This window comes from Talpa occidentalis, unplaced genomic scaffold, assembly GCF_014898055.3.
Source record: "Talpa occidentalis isolate TD23 unplaced genomic scaffold, MPIMG_talOcc4v2.1 talOcc4.13, whole genome shotgun sequence".
In the NCBI taxonomy this organism is placed as follows: domain Eukaryota; kingdom Metazoa; phylum Chordata; class Mammalia; order Eulipotyphla; family Talpidae; genus Talpa; species Talpa occidentalis.
This window is the reverse complement of record NW_023601322.1, coordinates 59,430,509-59,453,224: the sequence shown is the minus strand read 5'-3', so window position 1 is coordinate 59,453,224 and position 22,716 is coordinate 59,430,509. Positions and strand designations below refer to the sequence as shown.

Sequence of the window (22,716 nt, the reverse complement as noted above, 5' to 3'; positions counted from 1 at the left end):
TAAGTGGCTCTTGTATTCTCGACATGCACCCATCACTTTCAGGATTCATTGCACATCATGTTCCATGTTCATCTTGTGCTTTTTCTGCCCCAGCCCTGAAGTCAGACTTTCTCCAAGAAGCCATCGTTCCTTCCTGTATTTAGAAATCAAGATCTGGACGCTAGGTGTGCTCATTGCTACTGTAGTTATGATTCCAGACCACAGTGAACCCAATTGGGAATTAAATAGAACATTACAGTCACACACAACACTGAAACCATGAAAAACAAAGGGTGAGGAACTGTTCCAAATTAGCCAAAACTACACACACACAACTAAGCACAGTAATGTTGTGCTGGATCCTGTACAACTTCATACTAGGATAACTGGTGAAATAAAACTATATTAAAAAAGGTGTGACTTTGATAACAGTGCCATGTGTTTGATGTCAGAAGTAAACACCAGGTGTAAAGTGGCATGATTCTGTAACCACTTCCAAATGGTTATGTGTTTTCAGTTAATGTACAAACGGTAAATGGAGCAAAAGCTAAAATAAACAGTATGTGAAAACTGTGTAAAAAGCATTAAGGGAGATCACTGTGTATCCCTGAGACCATAATTTTCAAAATTAAATTACAAAGAAGATTAAAAGCAACTGTTAAGGCAGAGACTTACAGAAAAGTTTCTAAGGATACTGACTCAATTCACTATTAAGCTCTCACTTGTTTTTTGAACCATGATCATATTATTTGGTAGATAAATGGGCAATTTGTTCTCCATCAATGAGAAACAACAAAAATTTTTCTTAGAATGTTACAACCACCAATCGCTAACATTTTTAATGGCATTGAGAAAAGTAGGTAAGAATGTTTTTAACACCTACATTTTGGTACTGGCAGTCACTTTCTTTTTGGTTAGCAACGTGAAGTTTTATAAAGCTGCTCAATTTTATTTCAATATGGGATGACCTACTCCCTACAAGTGAAATCCACATGACCAAGTATGAGATCTATTTGGAATTGAACCACACTCAATTCCCTCCAAAACCCAACCGTGGTTCTTGCCACCTTCACAAACACTCCTTTATTTTTCATGATTTTGATGGAACAGGCATTATCTACAGGGTAGGCCTCTGTCTTCTCATTACTGTTGGATGACCTCATCCTCCTAACAGCTTTGTCTATACTCAAATGGACTCTAAAGGTCGCTACTTAGGACTCGGGTATGGTCAGCTTCCTATTCAGGCTACTTCCTTTTGTGGAATGATCCCAATTTTCTACAACAGCTGTAATTAACGCCGCCAATTTTTTTCATTCAGCCAATTTTTTTTCATTCATTTGACAATCATTCAGGGATTACTTTGTTGTGCTCATCTCTTTGCTCTTTAGCTATTTTATTCTTCTAGCTTTACTTCTGATTTTTTATTTGCTCTTCTCCATCTAAGAAATCTGCTTCTACATTTGCCTGGATTTCTTATCTCTTCTCCAAAGCCTGAAACAACCCAAGACCAAGATGGATGACCACCTAGGTACTCCCACCACATTCAAATGTTTACTCTTTAGCAATGGCTAGTATGGTAAAAGACTCCTTACCAATACCACCAAGAGCCTTTAAAGAGATTGTCTTGGCCACCTTTGAATTCCACATAGCAAGCACAACTCCTGACAGTCTAAAACCCATTTGGAGTGTGCTGTGATGCCAAAATAGGTGTGAATTTCTTTAAACTCTACACAAATGCTTACCTATGAAAAACAAGTGATTGAGGTCTGAGATATTCAAGAGGGGGTGGGGGAAAGCAAGCACAGAATATGCTGGATAACTATGGGTGCTTTGATGGTGGGAAAAGTGGTGATCACACCCAATGGAAGAAATTCTATATTGTGAAAAAATAAAAAAGGATGTTTAAAAAAGAACATGAGCATAGTGATAAATAGGGAATAAGAACAGAATATCCTGCATCAGCTATCAGATGAATAACTGACTTACATGTTCTGGCAGGATGCTTGCTATGAGAGCCTAACTTATCTTTCAAGGCCTCTTTTCACTTTGTTAGGTGCTTTGACACATGGACACTATTCCCACTACTTACCATCATTATTATATACTTTCCATAAATTAGGCAAGAGAAGTTCCTCAAAAAAGTCCCTTCCAGGAACCAGTTTGGTAAAGGCAAGACAGAATGAGCCAATTCACTCCATCAGGCTAAAAAGGTGCAGAGACCAAACAAAGTAATTAAGTGGGATTCCCAAGAGCACTCTTAAACAAGTTGATTCTGCGTTCTCACTGCAGTATATAACTTCAACCAGTAGACACAATGCATTTGACCAACTCCAACCATGTTCTCCTAAGCTGGTTTTTCTAATAGCTCTGCTATTGCTCAGCATTTTCATTGCCCTTTTGCCTATGTCCTCAAAACTGGTTTAACCAAGTAATTTCAGAAAACAAATCATTCTATTTCAATATACTTGATAATTAAGAATGCACTAACCCCAATCAGACAAACTTGATTCTTCGATGTTTGCAAGTATACTTAAACCACCTGTCCATCAGTAAATATACTCGAGGTGAAGTATAAGTTTCTTGGGGTAAAAGCCCCCAAATGTTATGAGCAACAGTAATGTAACTCAGTAAGAGTTTCATAGTCTCACTTCAAGACAGTACACCTGAGCCACAAAATACTGCTACATATTGGTTTGGCTCAGTCTTGTTATCTACAGCCTATGGCTGAATTTTCAGACACTAAGCTAAATACATCCAGGCCAACCTCCTAGAAATACCATGGTTCATTCTAGTTAAGTCACAAAAACCTATTCTTGTTATTTCATCAAGTTTTAGGGAAAACTAGCTCATTGGCTTGGGCTATAAAATCCTTTTGTCTAGTATTTTTATTATAATGGAATTAAGTTTGTAATTGTTACAGTATACTCTGCTTGAAACATTTAACAAAATTGCAAGGACTAGTAGAAATAGAAAAATCTTAGTATTAGTAAAAGCAAACCTCCAAAAATCCATTTGTAGGCTATAAGAGCATGAGCACAACCATATGGGAGGAGATAACCAGTCTCTCCCTTCATATATATTCTTTTTTATTTTGTTATACCTTCCCAAAACAGACAATCAACAGTAGTTAGAATGGCCATCTCCCAACATTTAAAAAACTGCACCCCCCAATGGGTGAACAAAGTAAAGAGCAGTTAAGTAACCTAGAGTTCAGCGGAGTAAGCCACTGTGGAGCCTTAAAATGGTGAGGTCTTCCAATTTCAGAGTGATGTGTCTTCAACTTGTGTCATTTTAGTGGAAAAACATAATTTAATTTTGGTGAAATGAGATTCATCTCCCGACAGGATTAGTAACATCATTCACTCAATTTCATTCTTCTTCTGAGAACTGTGAAGAAAATGAATGGTAGCTAGAAGATCAATGGGATTCCAGCTCCAGCTGCAGACGGAATGAAGATATACCACACAAGAATACCTATATTTTGATTTACAAAGCTAACAGTTTTAAATCTGCAACTGAATTACAGACCAACTACAACCACAACCTTTTCAAATGGCAAAAATACAAAAAAGTTAAGTGTTACAAAAATATTTCAGAAAAAGTGCATAGTCTAAGTGCATAGTAAATAAAAGCACTGAAAAATATCTTGCTAGAGGGAGTTCAGCTTGGAAAAGTTATTACCAAAGCCAAACGTTTTTATTTTACACAAACTATACTCAAAAATAGCTTTATGAGACTGATTTCTGGCTAAAAGTATCAAAGGGTTTATTAGTCAAGAAACAAATACCTTAACTGACATGAGTGGATAGAAAAGAAACAAAGAAGCTGCCCACCCCAAAGTTCATAATCATTAAGATTACTGCAGTATGTCGATGCTAATATATCCTTTAATGGCAGATTGTGGCAATCATGGAATTAATTATTGCTAAAGTAGGTTTCAGATAAAAAAAATCAAACTTGACACTATCTGAACCAAACACGTGTCAATTTACAGTTTCAAGGTTATTTTACAAAATACCTACATTTACACAATAGGCTCCTGGCAGCATTTTCAGACAGAGGTTCTTTTAAATTTATCTTGACATGTTATAAATGAGTAAGTTATACTACTTAAGGAGAACTGTGGTCAATAAACTTATTTTCCTCTTAGGTTAGAAAAAACAAAGAAGGTGCATTTAAAATTGAGAGAGAAAGCTCTCTCGGTTTGGGTGAGGTTGGGGAGGGTCAGCCCTCAAATGGAAATTTAAGTGGTGTGATGCACTCTGAGGGTAAGTAAATCTGCTCAAAGCCAATTAACTAGGAATTTAAAGAAAAATTTCATTTGCTAGTCAAACCCTTTAAAGCTTTCGTTATTACTCAAAATCAGCCCAGCGGTTAGTCTGCAGTGGTACGAATTACAATACCAGGTCTTGGCATCTGCAGTTCCAGGTATTGTACCTACAAGTCCTTTAAAAAAAAAGAAAAGAAAAATCACAGAATGCCTTTCCCCTTAGGACGAGAAAAAAAAAAAAACTTTTTAAATAAAAAATTGACAAGTCAAAACACTCTATCTAAAATGATTTGCAAAGGAATCATATGTAACAAATGGCTTGAAGTAGTCTATTAAAAAATTGGGGCAATTTTGATTTCATAGTGAGTCAGCAAGGCATTTTTGTTGTTTAAAAAAAACCTCATTTCCTTACAGAAACAGTTTTTAGTTTTTAATGAACTTGTAAACAAAAAAGTTCCCATTTCAAAATAAAAACGAAATCCCAGATCATAGAGATGTTTACAGTGATTACATTTATCTAAGCAACATACATACATATTCAGTTGTAAGATGTTAACTAAATTTGTGACAAGTATGCTTTTTTTTTTTTTTAATACCGAGAACATTATAGAGTTAATGCAGAGTCCTAAAGATAATCTAGTAGTCGCTAAGTTTTCTTAAGTCTTCACTTTAGATGCTGTTATTTCTAGCACAGGTAAGCAGGCAGAGTCTTTCATATGCTCAAACACTGGAATCTTTGGTTGCTACCATATCAGCTGGCTTACAAACAAGAAGCCAACCATTTAAAGAATGTTTTAAGTGAACAACTTGCAAACCCCAGGGATGGATAAACCCTAAGACGCACAATTGTGAGCATTTACAACCATCACAACTGTGGCCGAAGACTGTTCATGCCGTTCTTCCGAAATAAGATCTCAAAGCAGTATAGTTCAAAATAAAAGGTTTTAACAAAAAATTGGCATATGCACAATTTCTCCACCAATTTGTGTGTCAACCATTTAGTTAACTTTTCCACTTGAAAAAATGCAATAGAAAACTGGACACCATGTTTCACTATCTCAGTTAATATTCACAATTACAGCGCTACAACTCAGGACACAGCATCACCAATGCTGTCCAGAGCCAGTTTATACTGAAGGAAGTTCTTTACATCAAGTAAATGGTTGTCCACAACCACTGGCTAGTGTACATATGAACTAAAATTTCTAGATTTGGGGAGAAACAAATGCTGCTCCAATCATCTGCTCTGCTTCTTCTGTTCCTCATTCATGCTTAGAAACCTGTTAAAGAATCAAAACAAAAAAAGAATGTTAAAATTCCAAGTTTAAAAAATTCTTACACTATACCAAAAATAGGGAAATTAGGTGGAACTGGGCCAATAATTACTGTAGAATGGTGACTCAAGTTATTTTCACTCATTTAAATATTGGTCTTTCAATTTAAATGCAAAAATGAAACTTTTCTGTTCTGGACCAATAGGTAGGACAGATTTACATGGAGTCTTCCAGTCAGCACATGATTCTCAAGTTAGAGAATTACTAGTTCAAATGAGCCTGTTTTGTTCACATCTTGTACTTCTGGTACCTAGAACATAGGATATGTTCAACTATTTGTGAAATGAATGAAAAATAAACTGCTTTAACTAGAAAGTGTACTTTATAATCATATTGAAACAAGAACCTTCCTGTATACTGTTTTTGATGCAAAAATGGTAAGCTTTAATAAATGTATTCAAGGTGTGATTATTTGAATTTCAATTTCACTGACCACAAATCTCTCAAGCTTATCATTTTTTTAAAAAGATTTATGCATAGAAGAACTGGGGTGTCGGCCAGAGGTGCAGGGGGTTTAGAGGATTCATCAGAGTGGGGAGCAGAACAGGCAATCTACTGAAATACAAAGCTGAGGGAAGCAGCAGGCAAGACAAAAGAGGTCTGCTGGTGATTGCTTGATAGCACTGAGACTTAACCCCTGTCCCACCAGGGAGGCCCTCAAGCCATCATTTTTGTTCAGACCTCTTACCTTTAAAAAAGGTTACTTCAATCAGTTATATTAAAAAAGCTAGGTTTTATCACTGATTGAAAATGTAAAGAGATGAACTTGTTTTTATTTATTTTTTGCGTAAGAGGACTGAGGTGTAGGCCAGAGGAGTGGGCTTTGAGAGGATTCATGAGAGAGAGAGTGGGGAGAACATGTAGATTTACTGAAATATACTGCTTAGGGGAGCAGGTGGCCAGACAGGAAAGATCTGCTGGGCCATATGCAGTTTAGCTCCCTGGCTAAGGATTAAACTCAAGTCACAGCAGTGATAGTGCTGAGACTTAGTCCCTACGCCACCTGGGAAGCTCGTTTTTATTTTTTCTTATGCCTTCTCACCTTACACACATTACACTTCCCTCGCCCCCCACTTTAATAGACTGGAGCTTCAACACAAAGGCAGATTTCAATAGAAGGAGGTTTCAGGTAGTTACATGCTTTATCTAGGCAAATAGAAGTATGCCTTGCAGTAGTTAACGTGAAAATGGCACCAGCACCCATCTCCTTGCATCTACGGCCCTTCCTTGAAGATGCTCCTTGGCCCACTACCTTCTAAACTCTTCTAGTCTACCTAATATCAGCTCATTTTAATTCACTTTGCTCTTTTCCCACTTCTTTAGCACAAACTATGTTTTTGTCAACCATAAACTCCTTTTCTTGTACTTAAGTATTTGTTAGACCATACCCTAATGTGCTCTCTAGGACAAGTAAAATAGTTCTGGTTTCCTTTCCATATATATGTGCATTTGTTTTTTCAACACCCAGGACGTATGTGTACTTGCTTGATAAATACATTAACTAGGAACTTTTTCATGTGAGGGCAGATCCAAGTGCTATACTTCTTTGTCTCTCCATTGTGCCTAATTACCCAGATATACAGAAAAGACCTCCGCTGCCTGCATAATTACTAAAGTTCAGAAAGCAAATGCTACAAATGGCATTGGTAACAAAACTTCCTGAAAATTTCCCCACAGTGAATACTATCTACATTTGATTTATATTGTTAAATAGGATTAGCAAGGAAAATATTAAAGACTGTCTAATGAAACCCAAATTAGATAAACTAAAGAGGAATGTAAGTTACATTGTCAGTCAAAATATTAGAAAACTCTTGTGTCTTTAATAGGGACAAGAATTGTGTAGGTACGAATGATACTTGTTCATCTTTTAATCTGGCATTTGAGGAATGGCTGGGTCAATTAAATGATTACAATTGTTTAGGGACTGGTTAAAGGAGCTAGCCTAAACAATATTCCTGGTAGAACAGAGCAGTCAAATCCAGATTTAACTCTTCAGACTGGCCAATGGTAGGATACTCCACCCAGGAATCAAAGTTTCTCCAGTGAATTGTCCTAATATGTTACTGAAGTCTGTTTAGGAAAAAAAATCTCCATAGGATCATTCAGCAGGGATTCAACATTCAGTCTTCAAGTACTAAGCATTCTTTTCCCAAATATGCATTAGTCCTTGGTTTTTATGTTGTAGTTGAGGTGGTGTCTCTTGACTTCCAAAAGTCCAAAAACCCATCTTCACTGCAACAACAGTTAAAATAAGGAGTGACTTCCTTTGTTCCTAAAAAAAGAGGGGGAGGGGAAGAGTTAAAACAGGTTTGGCAGACTAATTCGAGACAACTCAGGAATTAACAGTTACATTTAAGTTTTTTTTTTTTTCAAATCTGCAAAAGGAAAAAAAGTTTACTTTTATATAACTAACCAGGAGATTCTAGCCCTCAATCTGGAAACTATCTACTCTTATTTGTGAATTTATTTCATAGGTCCCTGACATTTTGGTAGAATCACAAAGTTTTTCACAAAGGTTTATTTATATTAATTAGTAAGGCTTGGACTTTTGAAATTTAATGTCCTTTCATAGTATAAGACATGACTTTTTAAAAAGCAATTTTTAACGAAATACATTCATTATACAATGCCATTTATGCTACTTTCTCTAAAACATGCTTGTGTGGTCTTCTGGTTATGCACAGACTTTAGCTTGGAGAATTTAAGATTTCTTACTTGAAAGTACAGAAGAAAAACAAACCACAAACTGTTAATTCTCCACAGAAACTAAAGTATATTAAGTTGGGAAAGACAAAGGAAATGGATTTTTATTACAAGTAAGATAAATGACAAGTATAGCCGGTACACATATGTTAACCATTAAAAAAAAGACTGATAATCTGACTTTTGGGGTCTTTTTTTAGTATAGAAGTCAATCTGCTACAGATTTGAGTTTGTTGAACTTTAAAATACCTGTTACAATGGATTCCTTCCCCATATGGTAGATGGATTGCATTATACACCAGACACGCAGCAACTCTGTACTCTTCTGTGTCCTGACTGTTGTATTATCATCTGGACAGTATGACAGCTTGAAAGTTTCATAGGTCCAATAGGCCTTTGAGACCAGAAATCAACTCTTGCATCCTCGTCTTCACTTCTTTTTGGACTGCTTTCTTTCTCTCCAGCTTAACTGTCCAGTGAAAAAAGCTGACAAAAAGTTCAGCAACAAGATGAAAGTCCCTTGCAACTTCTTTGGATTGAGTGTATTCAAAGTAGATCAGTTTCTCCAGGTATTTCAAGGTCTTCCCCTGTGATTTGGGTTACGTTGCTGAGTGACTAACCATGTTCCTAGCAGCAATTGGTGAAGTCAAAAAAAGTTAAACTAGACATAAATGGTAGGTGAAAGCCCAGTAAATACTGGAAGGTAGTTCAGGAAAGACCATGACATGGTAGGATAATGTGATGGAAAAGTATTTCTAATCTCTTCAACATCAACAATTTGATATCCATGTAATGTTATGGTAAAACTATGCTTAGCATCGATGGCTGCAGTAGTGAACAAATGGATTAAGATGATGGTAATAGTAGAATAATATGAGGATCCACCTTTAATGACTTCTGAAATTCTCCCTCACATCTGTGTTCTCAACTAAAGAAACAGTAACCTTACTTGCATTCTAAATGTCCTATAAATATCTTTTACTACTTTTTAAATGTCTTAAAGTACCTTCTGAAAACCAACTTATAGCTGAAGGAAAGGGTGGTGAAGTGAATTTGGTGCTGAGCAATAAATCATAGGGGGTGTCTTGTTTTATCGTCTTTTTATGGACTTTGGAACAGAAAAATTGAAAAAAGGTTTTTTCTTTAGAAAAGTAATTAGAATAGAAATTGATCATATATAACAAACCCATCTTGACTGAATAAACAGACTTTAGAGTCTTTGGACATTCTTACTGACTGCTAAAATGACCTGCTATAGCTTTTCATGAAGAAATATTAGGTATAAAGTTTTCTGAAATGAAAATCATATGCAATGTATTAGTTAGTAAATGCTACCATCTGGGAGATTTCTGCAAGAACAGATATTCTTACAGTAGAGATATCTACTTGCCAAGGATTAATTTAAGAAACTCAATTCCCTGATGGCGAAAACTTCTGAAAGTTTAATTTCTATGAAGAATATATATGTTTACATGTAATGTATTAAAAAAGCACTTTATAAAACTTAACTAGAAAAAGATAATGTGGTATTTTCATCATTACTGAAAGAATTTACTGGGGTCAATGAATCACTGAGTCGTACCAGCTCTTGAAGAAAAAGCCTATTGCAGTGGACCCTAGGAAACCATGATTTCAAACACGTTTTTACTTAGAGATTGGAGTGAGAAGTAACCTGAATCAGTTGTTTTCGATCTCTAGACTTCATAAGATTTCTTAATGTTGATGACTCGGAGGAGGGGGTTGGAGGAGAAGGGAGGGCAATACTTATTTCAGCATCCTCAAACCTAAGGACTTCAATGGCTTTCTATATAGGGGGTTTTGTGTAAGGTATGTTTTGGGCAGCAAGTTTTTTTTATCATCCAAAATAATACAAATGTTTTCAAGAAGTCAAAGATCAAAAAGAATTTTGTTGTTTGTATATGTGGAGTAGCATGCTTTAGTAGCAAGCAGTATTTTGTTGGAGCCAAAATACATCACTTGTAACTGTATATCTTAAAACAGTCAATGATGTGTGTGATGTGTTTTATAGTAAGTCCAATTTCCTCAAAATTTTCCAAGTCTGTGGTTATGTAATATCATACAGCCCATGTCTAATGCTATTTAATCTTGTAAGATTTTAAGTTGCTTTATGAAAAATAGCTACAATACAAAAATAAGGATTAAACTTAAGTTTAATTACAATTTTTTTTCCAAGGTAACATACTAACTCAGTGGATCCAACTTCTCATCTTTTAGACCTGGATAAGGCAGGACAAAAATTCTGCTTGTTTATTGAGTAAGAGACACATAGTAAACTAACAATGGAAACTAGCTCAAAATAAAGTAATTCTTTCTGAAGGCTGCTGAATGCCTGAAGTGAAATATTCTAGGTCAGAAGAGATTTCAATCTAATTTTAGTTCTAGAAACTGCAACTCGTGATGATCCTATTATCCCAGCTAGCTTTAGGCAAAAATTTGTTTCATTTTGTGAGAAAAAACAAAAGCACTATAGGCATTAGGTATAACAAGTCCTCAGACTACCTAATCTTATCTAAAAGGTAGGGCTATTTCTCAGTGACACTAGCTACCTACCTCATTAAGAAGTTCTCAGCACTATGATTAAATGATACCATAATTAAAACAATCAAAAGGGGCAATTAAGTCCCAATTGAGATGCAAAGGCAGAGCACTGGGCAAACATTAGTTTAACATCCTAAGCTAAGAATTTTCCTCATCTTGGAACCCCCACTACCATCAGCCTCCATCTATGAAGCCTTCCCCAATACAAAACATGGAAGAGAAGGATCTCAATTTCATTCCCAATAGATAAGCTGCTGGGATGAGGATAACATCAGTTAATTATACTTCTTGAAAAGCATTCTCAGATTAGTCTGTTTTTAAATTACAAAATTGTTTAAATACAACACTAAAAATATGGACCAAAGAAGATCAAGTTCAGACTAGAGCAGTCATTCAGAAATTATATAATTAGAAACCAAAACCGAATCTTACCAGAGCCCACCACTTCCAGAAAGTAGGCAGGTAATCAGCAGGTAAGCCCCAGAAAGGGGAAAAGAAAAACAAGCAAAAAACATCAAACACAGGAGTCCAACTGTATGGCAACAGTGGTAAGAAACGGAGCTGTGCCCTAACAGTTCTACTCCTTCGTGCTATAAAGAGTGCCTGAGAAAGAGAAAGGAAATAGAGCTTCGTAGTTCAATGGCATTTGCCCCACTTCATTTCAATTTGCAAGGTCTAATTGCAGAATTCAATTCCACACGGGACTCCCCAGGCCCTGAGTATTTGCAAGATACTAAAAAATGAAGACAAAAATCAAAGAATCATCTTGAAATTAAGAACATCTGTAGTTAAAAAGCAATTAAGAGATTTGTAACTAGGAAAGATGTGCCAAGCTTTTCAGTTACCTGAGCTTTTATGAGAGTAAATGAGACGCTCTGCAACTGAGAAGACAGACACGTTGGGGCAATGCCAGACTCACATCTTGAAATTAGATTATGTTCACAATTGTCCATTTTAAATGCTAATGCATTAACATGCAAAAAAATTCTTAACACTGTTAGTCTAAGAAAAGTCAAAATACCAATGCTAACCAGATTCATTATTAAAAATCAACAAGTGTTAGGTCTAGGATTTTGGATTGATTGATTATACCATATTCCCAACACCAAATGTGTATTTTGGAAAGGGGTTAATGAATGAGTAAAAAAGATGCAGTTGTTAAAAATGACCCAAAATCCCAAGAGAAATGATATAATATACACACATATATGTATATACAAATACATATACATATATATATGAACAAGGACATTTGGGTTTAAAGTTAGTAGTCAAATTTTCCAAGGACGTCTTTTTTTTAAAACAGAGCCAAATTTTTATGCATTTTAAAAACCACCTCCTCGATCTAACACTGTTAGAAATGAATGAATTACCCAATTTTGTGTTCAATTTTTTTTCCCCTGTAACGTCACTTGGTTCTTGGCTACTAACCTTTCATGTTACTCTTGGTTTTGTCAGTTTGCTTGCCTGTGGGGGTTTGGGCCTGTTGACCCTGCCCACTTGAAGAGGCTGCCTGCTGTGCTGCTTTCTGCTTTAACATTGTCCAATCAAATGTGTAGTCATATTGGTGATTTAGGGTCCTGGAAAATAGAAATTTGTATGTTAATCCTTTAACAACTGAGTCCACTGAACTTTCCAGACAGAGCATTTTTAAGGAGATGGGTATTTTCTCTTACGTGTGAAGCTTCTAAAAGATATCTATCCCTAGGATAATTTTTTAACGATTCAGTTATAATGAACTCTACTTGTTGCATGTCAAGACTGGAGGAAAAAGAAAACAGCCTGCTATTTAGTATAAAAATAATCCTCTCCCTTCTCAAAAAGCAGCTGCCTTTGCATTTCTTGAAAGGAGCAGGGGAATAGAGAGAAAAGGGAGCCAAAGCAACCAAAACACTGAGTCAAGTCATCAGTTATGCAGAAGGTGCCTCCTGAAAACAAATTAAGAGTAGGTGAAGGACTCTGTGGGGGACAAGTCTAAGCCTGAGCTTTATGGAAGATTTTTCTGGGGTTCAAGGATTACTCCCCAAAATCTTACTCTTCCAACTAAGATCTGAGGTATTGTACTCTTTATTTCCCCCCTTTGTTCAAGACCAGTTATGAGTTGTTCCTAGAGAACTCTAGAGCTGGGCTGCCTCCACACTATCCTATAGATTCCATGACTGTGTCATTTTTTAAATTGCTTTCATTTTGGGTTTGAATAGGGGCTCTGTACCAAAACTGAAGTGTTCCAAGGGCCAGAGAAAGTCACTCACTAATGTGAATTGTTAATTCTTGTGGAAAAATCAGATTCTACTGAGTTTTACTCAGCTGTTTTGCCATCTCAAAACAATTTCAAGCATATTTGCATTACAAATGGAAAAATGACAAACTCAGTTTTTGAAATGTTGCTCATACTGGTTAAATCCACTAAACAACCTACTTCTCAGAGTAGGTATGCTGGGTGGATTTAACTAACTTCCCTCAATGAAGTTTACAGTCTTAAAAACTAACCTGAAAAGAATGCGGAATAGCTGCCTCAGATACATGTAATCTGGGGCTTCCTCAAAGCGCAGTCCACGACAATAGTTTAAGTACATGGCAAATTCTGCAGGAAACCCCTAGAAGTTCAAGAGTTAAAACAAATTTATTTTAACATAGGAACAGAAATATATTTAAATTACATGAAAAATTGTATTTGAGGAGGGTATTTTACACTACTTTGCTGGAAGATCTAACAACTAAAATAACTTGTGAATTGGTATCCTCCTCATAAATTTAACAAAATTTCACCATTCTGCCCTTATTACATACAGTATACTTTTTATACTGGGAGAGGAAATATGTATCCTTTTCTTAGAACATTATGTTCTTCAATAAATTAAGACATCCCACTAATTTGTTATTTTATCATTATCTACTAATTTGAAATGAGAAAGGGAGGTCAGTAATGTTCTTTCTGCCACAAGAAGACAATGAAATGTGCATTTTCTCACCCCTTGGGACAACAGTATATACTTAGGTAAACAGAAAAGTAAAACCACCAAGTGTGCAATCACACAAAACCACCACTGTTGTGATACAAATTCATTCTAATGCTTTTTCCTATATAGATACTGCTTCCCCCCCCCGTAACTATTACCATATTACATATGTAACATATTCTGTTTTCATCCATTAACAGTATACTATAAGCATCAGTGTTATTTCCAACCTCTTCATAAACTTCTAAATGGATGCATATACTTAACTACTAAACAGATCATAATTAACTTGGACATTTAGGGAATTCAAATTTTCCTCTATTAAAAACATTACTACTGGGCTTCCCCGGTGGCGCAGCGGTTGAGCGCGGGGTTGCGAAGCTGCTCGCAGCCTCTGCGGTGCCGGTTCGATCCCCAGCTGCTCCCCGGCCACCAGAGGAGGGTCCCACATGGCACGCAGACCTCTCCTGCCGCCCGCTGCTCCCCTCAGCAGTGTACTTTGGTCCTTCTGCCTGTTCTGCATCCTGCTCTGACTCTGGTGAATTCTCTCACCCTCCCGCGCTTCTGACTGTACCCAGTGCTTGTATGAATAAATAAATAAATAAATAAATCTTAAAAAAAAAAAAAAAAATTACTACTAAATAAACACCTGTGGCTACGTTTCTTTTTTCATGTTCTGTTTCTGAAGAAAGATATTCAAAGATGTACATCAACATTTTTAAAGTTATAGATGTCAGTCACCAAAAGGACATTACTTCCAGCTATGAAGAAATACAAAATATTAAAGCAACAAAAAGCCCCACATACCCTTCTCCTCAAGTATATGTGAAGGAAGATTGAGTAAAAAGAGGCAGTTCCTTCCCACACTCTGTAACATTTTGAAAACCTTTGATGCCCAATAGTCAGAGTAGGATAGAATGGCTATGCTTTCAACATTTTTATGACCACACTTACATAAACAGATTTAAAATTCACCAAGCACTTTCAAGCTATTTCATTTTGGAGGTGGGCACTGGAAACTAATTTATTGTATATTTTTCTTTTAAAATTTTTTTTACACACAATCTGTGTTAGTGGTAAGTAACATTTACCAAATGAATTGAAATTAATACCTTTTAGATAAAGAATTAACCACAACTGAGGGTCAAATAGTAGACTTCACACACTACTGCTTTCTGATAGCAGGCAAAACATAACAGAAAAAACCCACCAATATCAGGGCCTCCCTGGTGGTGCAAGGGGTTAAGACGCAAACCTATGGAAGCTATCCACAGCCACTGCAGCATTAGTTCCATCCCCACCCAAGGAGCTACCCACATGGCGCAGCAGACCTCTCCTGACTTGCCCACTGCGCTCCCTCAACAGTGCATTTCAGTAGATCAGCCTGTTCTGTTCCCCACTCTGTCTCTGGTGAATCCTCTCACCCGCCACACCTCTGGTCTGTACCCCAGTTCTTGTGTGCATAACTAAATAAATCTTAAAAAAAAAAAAAACAAAAAAAAACCAACAAACTACCAATATCAGAAGCAATACAGACAGGAAATAAGAGATACCACTGGACCATGAAACTGCAAAAATATCTTACTATTTTATACTAATATCTAACACTTCTGTGTTCACTCAACTCTGAATCAATTATATGTTGCTAATCCAGATAGAAAGAGTTCACAATTTCAAGATCAATATTAAGCAGTCCACAAGCAGAGAATGTACTAAATTCCCTATCTCCCTGAAAAATGGGTGATGTTTTTATTTTTAGTAAACCAAATGAATCTTTCTCTTGCATAAAAAAGGTAGTGTATAGAAAATGTAATGTTCTGCGCTTCCTGGAGTATACAGATTTTTAAATTATTTGGGTAGGTGGTAGAATGTCATAATTAATTTGACACGACATTTTAGTCTCATGTGCACAACATAATGACATTTGTATACACTGCATTAGCAATGATCACAGTAAGTCTATGTACCATCTTTTCTTAGCAACTTTCAACTTTGTAACACCCTATGACTGACTGTAGCCCCATGCTGTACACCCCCCACCCCCGACTTAATTCGTTTGTAACTGGAAGTTTGTACTTCTTGATCCCTTTTCACCCAATGCCCTCCACTCGTCTGGTAATCACCAATCTGTTTTCCGTTTCTATAAATTTATGTAAAACAAATCCCAAAGACTTGGTAAAGATCATAGTCTATACACCCCACTCCTCTTTCAATTTAGATTGGTAGCAAAGGGGAAAGCAGATTTGTGAATAGGAGACACATAAAAAAACCTTTACCTTTTCTACAAAATGTACAGTTGCAATTCTTTTTGTCACCCAACTATTTAACTGTATGCTGTTTACTAATTATTTCAGGAACCCTAGTGTTGCAAAGTTCTTTCTAAGGAAAAGACAGTGATTCCTCATCAAGACACAAACAGCTCTCCATTCAAAACTTACTGGTCTAGTTCTGAAGTTTGAAATTTCAGAGAAGTGAATATATTGAAGCTGTTACCAATGTTGCACTATTGTTTGACATTTTCCTATTGTGGATTGTTCTGATCTTCCTGCCTTTCTCTCTCTCCTCCTTAATATACCAATTACTGATATCCTTCCTTTTCTGACATTAGTTTACAGTTAAGAATAAAATTTAATTTTCCTCATAATTTGTAAGCATCATTTAGAAAAATCTGCCTGTTTTCTTGTATTTCCTACAAATTTTAAGATTGTAGAGCCCAAGCAAACAGAAGACATCAGACAAAGCAATTCTAGAGATATTTAGAATAAAAAAATAAATAAATTTAAGATGGTAAGCAGCTAGTTTATACCTATTAGGATATTTAATTACCAAGGCTGGCAAGGAAAATGTTCCATTGTGTTCCTGACTCATATATTTCTAAAAAAATACTCATCACTTACCTTACATAAAACTTCAACAGGAGTAGACATTTTCTTTTCACTAATCTTTTCATATTTTTGTTTCTTTGTTGCAGCCTGTGGAAAATAAGAAATCACAGACATACTCAACACTACCAAGAAGAACCTGATTAACACACTGGCATAAATTACAATTAAGATTCAAGACAAATCTTAACCAAGAATAAAAAATAAATCAATGTATAATATTTAACTGAACTGTTAACTTTTTTTGAGTTTCTACTTCAGAACCATTTTTACTTACTAGGATTAGAACATGAAGGTGTGTGATTTAAGTTAAATTAAGTTAAATTTAAAGCATGTTTTCTTGACACATTTAACACAAAAACAGAATCATACCATAAAATGTGTTCATCATTAGAGACTACAAAATGGCGTAAGTCTAAACCTGTTTCAAAGTAAAAATATTCATAGGGGATAAAGCTACCCACACAAGGGGCCTCCCTAGTGGCCTAGGGGGTTAATGCTCAGCACTGTCACCCCTAAGGCCTGAGTTCCATTTATGGCCAAGGAGCTAACCCACATGGTACAGCAGACCTCTCCTGTCTTGCCTGCTGCTCCCCTTAGCAGCTGTGTTTCAGTAAATCTTCCTCTTCTGCTCTTCACTCTGTTTCTGGTGAATCCTCTTACCCCACTACCTCTGGCCTACACCCCAGTTCTTCTGTGTACCCCCCCCCAAAAAAAGCTACCCACACAAGAATTTAGTAATCTGTTTAGTGCACAAATGCTCAATAGATATAGAGGCCATTCTTTAGAGAGCAGTAAGTATCAAAATTTTCCTTTAGAGAACTTAAGTTATTAAAATCAAGACCATAGTTATTCATCATTAACACAAACACAAAACTAACAGTGAAACTCCTAGTTAATAGAAACAAAATGTTAGGATATAGCTATTACTATTGGATAGATCACTTTGGGGGGGGGGGAATAATATAAGTACTATTTTCAACAAAATGGCAACTCAGCAAAATGAGACAAGTCTCTACCTTTTGCAGTTCATGTCAACTACCACTCAGATAAAGCTACAAGTTACCTATTTACTGTCCCTAAAGAAAACTGTTCTGTGGGATTCTATTAATTCTTAGTGAAATGACCTGATTTTCCAAATAAAAGGCAAAAAGAAAGTTAATTTATTCTCAGGAAACTCCGTATTTGCAAGGGACATTAAGGTCATCTCCAATACCCATTTTTCTTCTTACAACAAAACACTGGTAGGTAGTATGAGTCTAGTTTACCTTTAGTCCTTGCCATGGCAGGCTGGTTCTATTAAAATACATCAAAACATATCCTAATGATTCCATGTCATCTCGGCGACTGGAAAAGAAAATATGAATTTATGACCTAGAGTTATTATGAAAGACATGTGAAACAAAGCCAGGTACATAAGAAGAAATTTTCCCAAGTGAAGAGAGAGCTATTTGGTATGTTGTACAAGAAGGTATTTAGTTAAAATTTTCTCATTGAATTCAAAATAGAAACCAACACACTCCTACAATTCGGCAGGACACTTAGAAGTTTCACAGGCACTCATAAAATAAACTTAGGGATACTGAAATAAATTAACATTTAAAAAAGAACCAAACATCTAACGAAACATACAGCACATACGTATATGCTCAGAAAGATACATATATTGAAGAAATGGTGATACTCTGGCCTGCTGGAAATGTGAAATTACAATGTAAGCTAAGTATTCAAATATTCATAGGTATTTCCTAAGCTTCAAATTTTCTCCCGAAGATCCCTAGAAGCATTTGTCATTTCTATGCTTGTGTAAAGGAGCAAGAATGATTGATAAAGATGAAGGGAACATGAATTTGACTAGAACCCATGTCAACATATGAAAAGTGAACAAGCAAAACTGACCAATTTTGCTTCAAACCAGATCCTAGAAGTGGAAGAGCTAAACTGGCTTTTGGTGCAAAAACAAACATCAAGATAAAATTGCATTTGTGCTTCTAACTTTCCATCATGCAATTATTTTCTTCCCAAGAGACACTCTTAAAGCAAACAAATAGGCCTCATTTAATTGGATTCTCTGTGCTGACTAAAGGAGCAGGTAAAAGGATTGACAAGCATCCTTCAAATCCTCAGCCAGAAGACATGTTTAGATATTATGAAACACTGAAATATTTTTTAAAAACCCCACCACTGGGGTCTCCCCTAGTGGTGCAGGCGGTTGAGCGCTGCATTGTGAAGCTGTCCCCAGCCTCTGCAGTGCCGGTTCGATCTCCGGCCGCCGGCAAAGGTCCCACAAAGCGTGACAGACCTCTCCTGCAGTGCCCGCTGCTTCCCTCAGCAGTGTACTTTGGTCCTCCTGCCTGCTCTGCTCCCTGCTCTGTCTCTGGTGAATCCTCTCACCCTCCTGCGCATCTGGCCTGTACCCCGGTTCTTGTGTAAATGAATAAATAAATCTTTAAAAAAAATAAATAAAAAATAAAAACCCCACTAATGATTTTTCCGATGTACTTGGTAAACACATTCAATTTCCAAACTCACCTCTGTTCAATACCAAGATGTGCATTGATGCTAGCATACCGGGCAGTGCCAGTAAGATTTTTATCTTCTCTGTATGGTATGTGTTGCCTTGTCCTGTTGTCTCTGTACTTTTTGGCCAAACCAAAGTCAATAAGGAATAACTTTAAAAGAAAATAAAGAGACATTAGGTTTCCAACCTTGTTCAATTAAGTTCCTTATTAATAATTAAATGGCATCTATTCTACAAAATTTGATCAAATATATAAAACTAAAGTGTTATAAATAGAACAGATAAGGAACAAACCTAACACGCCAATAAACTTTTACTAATCCTCATCAATAAATCAAATTTAAAAAACATAGTTAAGTCAAGTGGTTGAACGTGTGTCAGAACAATTTCACAGGCCCAGGTCATTCAATGTATACCCAGGAGCCTATCTTTAGAAAACTAGTGGGGAATCATATACATGCTTGATAGCATTTGACAAGTGTACTATGTTCCAAAACAGAACCTGACATCCTGTTACTACTGGTAAACAGCATGAGGTTTCAAAAACTAAGACATAACCTATCTGTAATTCTTCCATTCTACAAAGGCCACTCTTCAGTATGCCATCTCATACTGAAATAAGCTCATTATCTAAAATAAGAACTCTGAAAGTTTCATATTGACAAAACCAGTATTTTTACTAACAATTATATTTTACTACTTCACATTACCATTTTATGCATGTCAAATTTCTGGAAAATACAAGCTGATTTAAAATCTTTTAAAAAGCACTTAGTATTTAAATCAAGTGGTTGTAGTTCACGTGGCTAACTTAAAAACCAGACTAGTGTTTAAGAACAAACTGACATTTAGTGGCTATCTCATTTATATGGTACACAGGATATCAGACAGTGTAGCTAATTTTTTAAAAGTAATTCAGATTACTCTCCAAATTAAAACCTTTAAAAGGAAAAATTATTTTTGACAAAAAACACCTAAAATAGTAGTAATTGCCTATTTTCTAAAGTAAAATAAAAATATTTACTTAAAATGTTTACCTTTTATCATAAAATCACTTATGAAAAGTTACTTTAGCGACAAAGATGATCAAGTCAAGCAGGTCCATGTGTTCATACGCTATGTACCTAAACTACTGTTCTTTTCTAATTATGCCTAAAGATTCCCATTCTTTCCATGAGGCTGACAGTGAGTCTCTTCTGTCCTAGTTTATAATGCTGGGAAACTTGATCACCTAATAGTCTGTCAGGGTTTTTTTCTTTTTTAAAGGCTGATTTATTTGAAAAAGACCTGATCAAGGAAGTCTTTAGGTGGATGAAAAAACACTTATTTTGGTCAAATATGTAAGATATATTTGTGACCTAATCTTAGTTATGCCATGGATGGAAAAGGCACTGAGGTTTGAGTTTCTGTAACCATGTTAACAATGAGACACTTATTTTCACTTGGCTTACCATAAAAGAATGAAGACTAAATTCTTAGAAAAATGTTAACTGGATGATGAAAGCTCTCTAGCAGATTAAACTCATTTCCTAAGCAATCAAATTACTATAGGAATATGAGGAATTAGTTATAAAACACTAAGAGAAATAAAATCCATAGTTTAATTTTCTCTGGATATAAAAATGAGCTCAGTACACAAAGATTAAAATGAGCAAAATATACTTCTGTTAAGCAAAATAAAAATAACTTAAGTTCTACAGATTCGTAATAGAAGAAAACAAGGAAAAAAAAAACACAAAAGGACATCCAGCTACATAGTGGTTTTTAAAAATAGCCCTACAAGCTTATGTGGATTTGAATGTAAAATGATTTAAGACAGAATCTCTAAGGGATATTTTCTGGGGTTGCTTCCTTTAATACTTCAAAAAGAAAAAAGAAGAAGGCCAACAACTCTGCTCTGAAGAGGTTCCACAGCCTCATTACTGTCTAAATCTACATTCAGTACCTCCAATTTCCAACTCAAAAGCTAGAGTTTCTCACAACTAAAAGACTCACTAGTAGTGAGTTCTTTCACAACTCTAAAGGACAAAAACTAAGTTACAAAGAAAAAATATACAACCACTATCTTCTTAAATCTCAATCTTTAGTATCAAAACAAAACTACTAAGCAATTTTAACTTTCTCTTCTTGTAGAAATTGAAAATAAACCAAGGAAAAGTAATGTCACTGCTAAAACAAAGGTTTCCTATTTTAAGAGCAAAGAACTGAAAGGAAAACTACCTGAAACAAATATTTCAAATGTCAGTTGCTATCTTCCGGTACCTGTATGAAGCGCTCTAGTAGCTCCCTATGCTTTAAATTAAAAAATGAATATTAACATATAATGAAAGTGCTTACATGAAATTATGTGACACCAGGGATACAACTGAACAGCAGCAAATATACAAAGGGAGAAGCAAGTCAATGCTCATTAAGGCACAAGAGAATGTATTTTTTGTAAGTCTGCACATGCAAAGTCTAATCTCTTTGGTGGGCCGAGCTGCTTTTCTGGAGATTATAGTTATACATTTTAAGTAAAACTTGTGCTTGTTTTTAAAAATGCAGTCTATTTTTCAAATGCAAGTAGAAATGAGTTAATTTTTTTTTAAATGTAGAAGAACTGGGGTGCAGGCCAGAGGTGTGGGGTGGTGGTGGTGAAGAAGGGTGTGTGTGTGTGTATGTGTGTGTGTGTTCACCAGACACAGACTGGGGAGCAGAACAGGCAGATTTACTGAAATATAAGTAAGGGGAGCAGTGGTGAGATAGGAGGACCAATGGGGAGTTAAGGGGAGCATTGATGAGATAGGAGAGGCCTGATATGTGGATTAGCTCCCTGGCTGGGATCAAGCTCAGGCCCTAAAGCTGACAGCACTGAGATTTAACCCCTAGGTCACCAGGGAGGCCCAAGTTAATGTTTGATATACTGGCATAACATTCAGAAGTGCAGAAATACTACTGTAAATTTTAGCTTTTAGTACTCATGGCAAATTTTCTCCTGACTAGTGATCACATTCCTCTGCCCGTCCATAAAAATTCACAAGATCACATTTCCTCACAATCCAGATAAATGGTATGTAGGGAATAAAAACAATTCAATACAACTTAATGAAAATTATTCCATGATTATGCTATAATCTGTAAGTAAAACATGTGAAAGAATGGATAGTAAAAATGGACCCCAGATTTGCTTTATAATGTACCTATTATCCATCATCCTCCTTCTCTCCTCAACCAAGATCTAGTCACCACAGTTTATATTTCACTGTCTGTGGATAAAAATATATTTGAATTTCTGAAACCTTTTTAACAGAAGCAGGACCCTGGAACAAAGCTGGATAGTAGAGAAAAGGATTAAATGATTACCAAGATGATATATGTGGTGGAAGGAACTACAAAGTATGCTTTAGTCAAATACAACTTTTTAAAATTACTTATGCCAATACTTCCTTCTCAGGATATAATGAACAATAAAGATTCATTTGTTTAAATTCAGTTTTTTAAATTAAAATAAGTTTTTATTTTCCCT

At 35.8% G+C, this 22,716-nt stretch overlaps 1 protein-coding gene across 10 annotated transcripts in view; it reads right to left on the bottom strand.

Moving 5' to 3' along the window:
* Positions 1-3,068: 3,068 nt before the first annotated feature.
* Positions 3,069-22,716, bottom strand: part of CSNK1A1 (casein kinase 1 alpha 1) — a 45,674-nt gene continuing 26,026 nt past the window's right edge. For 2 of the 10 annotated variants that reach the window (XM_037508966.1, XM_037508972.1), the window contains 7 exons: positions 19,223-19,362; positions 17,959-18,037; positions 16,706-16,780; positions 13,339-13,445; positions 12,280-12,428; positions 10,469-10,526; positions 3,069-5,529 (listed from right to left, as the gene is read on the bottom strand). In XM_037508966.1, the coding sequence (XP_037364863.1) occupies positions 10,492-10,526; positions 12,280-12,428; positions 13,339-13,445; positions 16,706-16,780; positions 17,959-18,037; positions 19,223-19,362 (585 nt within the window). In that variant the 3' untranslated portion in view covers positions 3,069-5,529; positions 10,469-10,491. Of the gene's footprint in view, positions 5,530-10,468; positions 10,527-12,274; positions 12,429-13,338; positions 13,446-16,705; positions 16,781-17,958; positions 18,038-19,222; positions 19,363-22,716 lie in introns of those variants that run through there. The other 8 variants (XM_037508970.1, XM_037508974.2, XM_037508967.1 and 5 more) reach the window with 5 other exon arrangements.